A 9,441-nucleotide genomic window follows, 5' to 3' on the forward strand; every position below is an offset into this window, starting at 1 on the left:
CCATTCCCACTCTCTATTTTTCCCCACCTGTGCACTGTCATTCCCACTCTCTATTTTCCCCACCTGTGCATTGTTATTCCCACTCTCCTGGTTTTCCCCACCTGTGCATTGCCATTCCCACTCTCTTTCCCCACCTGTGCATTGTCATTCCCACTCTCGATTTTTCCCCACCTGTGCATTGTCATTCCCACTCTCTATTTTCCCCACCTGTGCATTGTCATTCCCACTCTCTATTTTCCCCACCTGTGCATTGTCATTCCCACTCTCTATTTTCCCCACCTGTGCATTGTCATTCCCACTCTGGTTTCCCGTGGTTTCCCCACCTGCTGCTGACCCCAGAGGATCCCAGCAGCAGATTCTCCCCGGAGCTCAGGGCCAGCCCCCCCAGCCATGGCCAGAGCAGGAGCCCCCGGCCCCAGGAGGGTCCCTGGGCTGTCCCAGCCTTACTTGTAGGTGAGGTTGAAGTGGTCCCACTTGAGGTGCCCGGGGGTGAGGGTGTAGCGCCGGCTGCGCTGGGCAGGGGCTGGGCTGGGCACAGCTGGGCCTGGCACATCTTCCTTAAAGACAAAACAGAGCATGGGAGGCACTGCAGCACATCCAGGACAGCTGATACCTGGAGATTTATCCTTTATGTTTATCCTTTATGTTTAACCTTTATATTTATCCTTTATGTTTATCCTTTATATTTATCCTTTATATTTATCCTTTATGTTTATCCTTTATATTTATCCTTTATGTTCATCCTTTATGTTTATCCTTTATGTTTATCCTTTATATTTATCCTTTTTATTTATCCTTTATATTTATCCTTTATATTTATCCTTTATGTTTATCCTTTATGTTTATCCTTTATTTTTATCCTTTATGTTTATCCTTTATGTTTATCCTTTATATTTATCCTTTATATTTATCCTTCATGTTTATCCTTTATTTATCTTTATTATCCTTTATGTTCATCCTTTTTGTTCATCCTTTATCTTTATCCTTTATGTTTATCCTTTATGTTTATCCTTTATATTTATCCTTTATGTTTATCCTTTATGTTCATCCTTTATATTTATCCTTTATATTTATCCTTTATATTCATCCTTTATGTTTATCCTTTATATTTATCCTTTATGTTTATCCTTTATATTTATCCTTTATGTTTATCCTTTATGTTCATCCTTTATGTTCATCCTTTATATTTATCCCTTATGTTTTTCCTTTATGTTTATCCTTTATGTTTATTTAGCCCCTGTTTCTCCAGTGCTGCACTGCCCCACTCCAAATCCACGAAAAAATAAAATGTCAGCCAGGGCTTTCACATTTTGTCAGGCACAACAATTCCTCCAGGCCTGAGATCACCCCACAGCCTCAGGCCCTGAAAAGTATCAATAAAATGAAATTTCAGGGGGAGTTTTTGGGTAAATGATTTCATCACCTGAAGCTGGAATTGGAGGATTAATCCCTAAATTTTAATTGTGTGAAAAACCTGTGAGCATCATCCAGCCTGGGCTGGGAACCCAGGGGTTTCTGAAAACCCTCAGAGGATTTTCAAGGTGCACCTCTGGAAGGCCTTTGATAAATCCCAATTTATTCTCTTAAACTTCTAGGGGGCTTCAGAATAAAAACCTCCATGGAACAGGGCCTGGGGGCTGGGAGCACCTCTGGCTCTGCCTGAGGGGGACCCAAGGGATGAGACCAGCCCTGTGTCATCCCAAAATATCCCAAAACATCCCAAACCAGCCCTGCGTCATCCCAAAATATCCCAAAACATCCCAAACCAGCCCTGCGTCATCCCAAAATATCCCAAAACATTCAAAACATCCCAAACCAGCCCTGTGTGATCCCAAACCAGCCCTGCATCATCCCAAAACATCCCAAACCAGGCCAAAACATCCCAAACCATCCCTGCATCATCCCAGAACATCCCAAAACATCCCAAAACATCCCAAACCATCCCAGCATCATCCAAAACATCCCAAACCAGCCCAAACCAGCCCTGTGTCATCCCAAACCAGCCCTGTGTCATCCCAAACCATCCCAAAGCATCCCAAACCAGTCCAAACCATCCCAAAGCATCCCAAACCATCCCAAAACAGCCCAAACCATCCCAAACCATTCCTGCATCATCCCAAACCATCCCAAAGCATCCCAAACCATCCCAAAACATCCTAAACCATCCCAAACCAGCCTAAAATATCCCAAACCATTCCTGCATCATCCCAAAGCATCCCAAACCATCCCAAGCCAGTCCAAACCATCCCAAACCATCCCATACCATCCCAAAACATCCTAAACCATCCCAAACCAGCCTAAAACATCCTAAACCATCCCTGCATCATCCCAAACCATCCCAAACCAGCCCAAACCGTCCCAAAGCATCCCAAGCCAGTCCAAACCATCCCAAAGCATCCCAAGCCAGTCCAAACCACATCCCAAAGCATCCCAAAGCATCCCAAAGCATCCCAAAGCATCCCAAGCCGGCCCTCTCCTCCCTGGGGAGCAGGAGTGAGCCCTCAGGAGCCCCTGGGCCCAGCGAGTGCTGCGGCTCTGCCTGGGCAGCTCCCGTGTCCTGCAGCCCTGCCCGGCTGCAGCGACTGACCAGGAGCAATTCCAGGGAGCTCCAGAACCCCCCAGAGCCAGGAGAAACCCTGGAAGCCTGGAGAGCCCTTGGAGCATGGAGCAGCCCAGGAGCTCCTGGGATTCTGTGGGACACCTCTGGCTGCAGCTGGAAAACCTCTCAGAACCTGGAGGGGATGAACGGGACCCACCGTGGGGCTTTGGGAAGTTCCCAGCCCTGTGTCCCCTTTTTTTGGGGCTGAGACAGTGAAAATTGGGCTGCAAAATACAAAAATAAATAAATGGGGCAGTGGCCAAGAGCAGGGGGCAGTGGCCACGGGGCAGCAGAGCCTGGCCAGGCTGAGGCCAGGGCAGCAGCAGCAGGAGGAGGAAAGGATGCCCCGAGAGCCAAAGCTCGGCCCTGGTGTCACCAAGCACCGGAACCTTCCGTGCCTTGGAAGGCTGGAAACGTTCCTGGAAAGTTCCTGTGCCCGGGCTGACTGCCCCACCTCCTCCAGGAGCACATCCCAGCACTTCTCTCTCCTCCAAGGGGAGAATTCCGATTTTCCTGCAGCTCAGAGCAGCAGCAGCTTCGGGAGGACAAATCTCTGGTGCAAATATTCTATATTTAATATGTAATACATATTTTAGATAGGAATATAATCATGAAATATAATATAGCATATTTATATTTATACTTATATTTGTACTTTATATTTACTTATATGTATATGTATATTTTATATGTCTATGTATATTTATATGTATATGTATATTTATAGTCTGTTTATCTTTCTCTTTTCTAGTTCTAGTTCTTTTCTACTTCTCTTCTCTCCCTCTGCTCTTCCTCTTCATCTTACTCTCTCTCTCCATTTTATTATCTGATCTTACATTATCTATTATATTCCTTCATAGATATAAATATTCTGTATTATATCCTTATATCTGATCTATACTGTGCATATATGATATATCGATATATAATTATTTTATCACTCTATTTTATAACATATACTATTTCATTTTTATTTATATTTCTAGTTTCTTTATTACCATTTACATATTATATATTATACATCTTCTACTCTCCTTCCTATCCTTCCTATCCTCTCCTCTGCCTCCCTCTCCTCCTCTCCTCTCCTCTCTCTTCTCTTCTCTTCTCTTCTCTTCCCTTCTCTTCTCTTCTCTTCTCTTCTCTCTCTTTTCGCCCCTCCTGTTCTGTCTTCTCCCTTCTCTGCTGCCTTCTGCTCTGTTCTCTCTGCCCTGCTCCCTTCTGCTATCTTATCTCTGCGCATGCTCTACTGCTGTCTTTTGTTTATATTTCATGGAATCATTGAATTCCAGCCCGGGGGAAGCCGGAGCTCTCCCAGCACAGAACAATTCCAGGCAGGAAGAGGCTGCTCCTCCTGCAGGGAAAGCTGCAGCCCCAGGGGAGAACAGTGACTTTATTTTCTGTAACTGCTGAGAAGAAAAGCTTCAGGGGAAAATGGAAATAAAGAGTGACTGTGCAGGATGCCAGGCAGAGCTGGAGAGAGGAGCTCAGGGCTGAGCCCAGCCCGGCCTGCTCTGCTGGCCTTTCCATTCAACAGGGGACAGGAAAACATCACCTGCTCAGGTACTGAGCTCTTGGGAGCTCTTGGGAGCTCTTGGGAGCTCTTGGGAGCTCTTTGTCCACAGAGCTATTGAGATCCATTTATTTACTTGGATGAGACATTCAGACATTCATCTAGTTAGATCTTCATCTGGTTAGATCTATTTGTTTCTATTGAGATCTATTTATCTATTCAGATCAGATATTCAGACATTTATCTATTCAGATTATATATTTAGACATTTTCTATTCAGACATCTATCTATTCAGACATTTATCTGTTTAGATCTGTTTTGATCTCTTTGTATCTGTTCAGGCCTGTTTAGATCCATTTGTCCACAGATCTATTGAGATCTATTTATTTACATTATTTAGACATTTATCTGTTTAGGTATTTATCTATTTAGATATTTATCCATTTAGATCTGTTTTGATCCTTTGTATCTGTTCAGGTCTGTTTAGATCCATTTGTCCACAGATCTATTGAGATCTATTTATTTACATTATTTAGACATTTATCTGCTTAGATATTTATCTATTTGGATCTCTTTGTATCTGTTCAGGCCTGTTGAGATCTATTTGTCCACAGATCTATTGAGATCTATTCCTCTCTAGGCCTATCAGATACATTCACCCATTTAGATTAGATATTTAGCCATCTATTCAAACATTTAGACATTTATCTATTTAGATCTATTTTGATCTCTCTGTATCTGTTCAGGCCTGTTTAGACCCATTTGTCCATAGATCTATTTATCTATTTAGATCTATTCCTCTCTAGACCTATCAGATCTATTCACCCATTTAGATTAGATATCCATCTATTCAGACATTTATCTATTCAGCCATTTATCTGTTTAGATCTGTTTTATCTCTTTGTATCTATTCAGGCCTGTTTAGATCCATTTGCCCACAGATCTACTGAGATCTATTTCTCTCTAGGCCTATCAGATACATTCATCCATTTAGATTAGATATTTATCTATTCATCTATTTATCTATTTATCTATTCATCTATTCATCTATTTATCTATTTATCTATTTATCTATTAATCTATTTATCTATTTATCTATTCATCTATTCATCTATTTATCTATTTAGAGATTTATCTATTAATCTATTAATATATTTATCTATTTAGAGATTTATCTATTCATTTATTTATCTATTTATCTATTCATCTATTTATCTATTCATCTATTCATTTATTTATCTATTTATCTATTTATCTATTTTATTTATCTATTTATCTATTTATCTATCTATTAATCTATTAATCTATTTATGTATTTATCTATTCATCTATTTAGGGATTTAGAGATTTAGAGATTTGGATTCCAGCCTGGCAGCAGAGCCCCCCCGCCCCTCTCTTTCCCAGCTCCCTTCCCCTCCCATCCCAGCTCCTTTCCCGTCCCGCTCACCTGGATTTCCTGGAGCGCGGTTCCCTCCGGGTGTTCCAGCGCTGCCAGCAGAGCCAGCGCGGGGAGCAGGCACAGCAGCCCCAGGCAGCTCCTCCAGGCCCCGCTGCCCTCCTGCTCCGGCCCCGGGGGGCTCCTCCTGCCCGCAGGGCCCCGCTCAGCCCCATCCATCCCCTTCTCCTGCGGGATTCTTTTGGGACAGGAGCTCAGGACATTCCCTGCACAGAACGCATTTGTCATCCTTGAGCTCCCATTTGTGAGCAGCTCCTGCCAGAGCTGAGCACAAGCAGAGTTTCAAAAAACCCTTAAAAAAAAAAAAAAAAAAAGAAAAGAAAAAAGAGATTTAAAAAAAAATAAAAAGAGAAGGGAAAAAAAATTAAAAAAAAAAAAAAAGCAGACTTTACATTAAGGCTCTTTGCAATGTGCCAAAGATTCTCTCGGGCTCTGCCAAGTGGGATCGTGTTACTGCAGCTGAAATTTGGGCTGGCCCGGGAGCAGCAGCAAAGTGAAACAAGCTGGGCTGGCCATGAACTCCTCTCTTTAACTCTGTCAGCAACCGAGGGCAAATCTGCAGCTTCAGCTTCGTGTCATGGAAAAAACTCCCAAAAAAAACCGGGGGAGAGGGCAGCAAGGGGAATCCAGAGGGCAACATCAGCCCCTTGGAATGTGTCCCTGGGGATGCTCCAGCTCATCTGTCCCGGGTGGAAAATGAGAGCAGGGCTGGGCTCTGTGCTGGGGAACTCCCCCAGAAACCAGGAGAGCCCCCGAGCAGCAAACGTGGCTGGGGAGCTGCAGCTTCTGCTGAGCTTGGCTCCTGCTGGTGGCACGAAGGGTTTGGGTCCCAAAGAGGCTTGGGGGGTTTGCCTGGGGGGTCTTGGAGGCTTCTCCTAATCCATCCAGGGCTTCTTGGAAAAGATCACTCAGGAATTGTCAGGTTTTCAGAGAGAAGTGAAAAATCTCACTCAAAAATTGTCAGGTTTTCAGAGAGAGTTGAAAAGCCTCACTCAAAAATTGTCAGGTTTTCAGAGAGAGTTGAAAAGCCTCACTCAAAAATTCTCAGGTTTTCAGAGAGAGTTGAAAAGCCTCACTGAGAAATTCTCAGGTTTTCAGACACCTAAAAAATCTCACTCAGGAATTCTCAGGTTTTCAGAGAGAGGTGAAAAATCTCACTCAAAAATTGTCAGGTTTTTAAGCAACTGAAAAACTTCACTGAGAAATTCTCAGGTGTTCAAAGACAGTTCAAAAATCTCACTCAGGAATTCTCAGGTTTTCAGAGACCTGAAAAACCTCACTCAGAAATTCTCAGGTTTTCAGAGAGCTGAAAAAGCTCACTCAGGAATTCTCAGGTTTTCAGAGACAGTTCAAAAATCTCAGAAATTCTCTATGTTTTCAGAGAGAGCTGAAAAACTTCACTCAGGAATTCTCAGGTCTTCAAACACCTGAAAAATCTCACTCAGAATTTCTCTACGTTTTCAGAGACACCTGAAAAACCTCATTCAGAAATTCCCAGGTTTTCAGACACAGTTCAAAAACCTCACTCAGAAACTCTCAGGTTTTCAGAGAGAGCTGAAAAAGCTCACTCAGGAATTCTCAAATTTTCTGAGAGAGTTGAAAAATCTCACTCAGAAACTCTCAGGTGTTCAGACACCTGAAAAAATCTCACTGAGGAATTCCCAGGTTTTCAGAGAGAGTTCAAAAATCTCACTGAGGATTCCCAGGTTTTCAGGGAGAGTTCAAAAATCTCACTGAGGAATTCCCAGGTTTTCAGAGAGAGTTCAAAAATCTCACTGAGGATTCCCAGGTTTTCAGAGAGAGTTCAAAAATCTCACTGAGGAATTCCCAGGTTTTCAGGGAGAGTTCAAAAATCTCACTGAGGGATTCCCAGGTTTTCAGAGAGAGTTCAAAAATCTCACTGAGGGATTCCCAGGTTTTCAGGGACAGCTGCTTTTTTCTGTCTCATCCTGAGGTGGGTGGACCCAAGCCCAGTTCTGTCCCTCAGAGCAAAAGGAATTCTGCAGGAATTCTTCCCAGTTCCACCAGCAAATGCCAGGGAGGGGGAAGGTCCTGTAAAAATTCCTTGGGGGCATCTGAGGCACTGGGAAGGTTTCAGAAGAGCCTTGGCCTTCTAACAATGAGAAATGGCTGGATTGGAATTTTTTCCAGCCCAGAATCCAGGCTGAAATGTTTTCTTGGTTTCATAGATGGCCTGGAGCTCTCAGACAGCTCGGGATAAATAAATCCAGGGAGGCTGGCTGAGAAATTCCACGAAGATTTTTCAATTCCCACCAGGACAAACCACCCCAAGTGCAGCTCAGAGCAAGGAAAGGACAGGAGGAGGAGGGACAGACGGAAAGGATGGACAGGATGACAGAGCTGGGAGAGGAGGAAGAGCAGAAATCCAGAGCTCTCCCTCCTGGCTGCCCTCAGCTGCTTTCCAGGGATGGCTCCTCCTTCCCCAGCAGCTCTGCCTGTGGAAAAAATCTGCATTTGGGGTTTTTCCTAAATGGAGAAAATCTGCATTTGGATTGTTTTCCTGAAGGGAAAAAATCCTGGATTTGGGGTTTTTTCCTGAAGGGAAAAAAATCTGCATTTGGGTTTTTTTCCTGAATGGAGAAAATCTGCATTTGGAGTTTTTTTCCCTGAATGGAAAAAATCTGTATTTGGGTATTTTTTTTTTTTCCTGAATGGAGAAAATCCTGCATTTGAGTTTTTTCCTGAATGGAGAAAACCCTGCATATGGGGTTTTTTTTGTGTTTGTTTGTTTGGGGTGGTTTTGGGGTTTTTTTTTTGTTTGTTTGTTTTTCTTTTTTTTTTTTTTGTTGTTGTTGTTTTGTTTTTGGGGTTTTTTTGGTGTTTTTGTTTGTTTGTTTGTTTGTTTGTTTTTTGGGTTTTTTTTCCTGAATGGAAAAAAATCTGCATTTGGATTTTTTTTCCCTGAATTTGCATCCACAGAGATGCAAACCCAGCCCCATTTTTGGTGGTTTGAGCAGCAATCACAGCACCAAGGGAGAAACTCAGCTGAGTGAGCTCTGCCTGAATTCTCAGAGTTTCTTTTAGAGCCTGCAGAGAACAGAAAAAAGCTGCTGGGGAGAGGAGCCTTGAAGGAAATTCCTGCCTTGCAATGGGGCTCCAGAGCTGCAGCAAGAGCTCCTCTCCAGCAGGGCAGCCCTGGCTTGGAACAGAAATGTTCTTATCAAGCCCAGAGCTGGAAGAACACTGAGTGTCAGCCACAGCTTCAAGGGCCTCTCCCAGAGCCAGGGGGAGTCAGCAGAGCTGGAGGCAGCTCATGCCCTGCACCCCCCCTCTCCTGCTGCTGGAGCAGCTGGGGGCACCTCAATCCTGACCAGGGCACTTTAATCCCAATTTAGGGCACTTTAATCCTGACCCAGGGCAGTTCAATCCTGACCAAGGCACTTTAATCCCAATTTAGGGCACTTCAATCCTGACCCAGGGCAGTTCAATCCTGACCAGGGCACTTTAATCCTGACCAAGGCACTTTAATCCTGACCAGGGCAATTTAATCCTGACCAGGGCACTTCAATCCTGACCCAGGGCACTTCAATCCTGACCAGGGCACTTTAATCCTGACCCAGGGCACTTTAATCCTAATTTAGGGCACTTCAATCCTGACCCAGGGCACTTTAATCCTGACCAGGGCACTTTAATCCTGACCAGGGCACTTTAATCCTGACCAGGGCACTTTAATCCTGACCAGGGCACTTTAATCCCTATTTAGGGCACTTCAATCCTGACCAGGGCAGTTTAATCCTGACCAGGGCAATTTAATACTGACCAAGGCACTTTAATCCCATTTTAGGGCACTTTAATCCTGACCCAGGGCACTATAATCCTGACCCAGGGCAGTTTAATCCTGACCCAGGGCACTT

At 43.9% G+C, this 9,441-nt stretch overlaps 1 protein-coding gene across 4 annotated transcripts in view; it reads right to left on the reverse strand.

Moving 5' to 3' along the window:
- MMP23B (matrix metallopeptidase 23B) overlaps positions 1-6,219 on the reverse strand; it is a 15,299-nt gene extending 9,080 nt beyond the window's left edge. Inside the window, exons 1-3 of one of the 4 annotated variants that reach the window (XM_018920373.3) lie at positions 5,959-6,219; positions 5,558-5,858; positions 448-557 (exon numbers count right to left, since the gene is read on the reverse strand). In XM_018920373.3, the coding sequence (XP_018775918.1) occupies positions 448-557; positions 5,558-5,794 (347 nt within the window). In that variant the 5' untranslated portion in view covers positions 5,795-5,858; positions 5,959-6,219. The remainder of the gene's footprint in view (positions 1-447; positions 558-5,557; positions 5,859-5,958) is intronic. The other 3 variants (XM_018920372.3, XM_018920371.3, XM_009095691.4) reach the window with 3 other exon arrangements.
- Positions 6,220-9,441: the final 3,222 nt, after the last annotated feature.

The sequence above is a fragment of the Serinus canaria genome, chromosome 21, assembly GCF_022539315.1.
Source record: "Serinus canaria isolate serCan28SL12 chromosome 21, serCan2020, whole genome shotgun sequence".
NCBI classification, from domain to species: Eukaryota; Metazoa; Chordata; class Aves; order Passeriformes; family Fringillidae; genus Serinus; species Serinus canaria.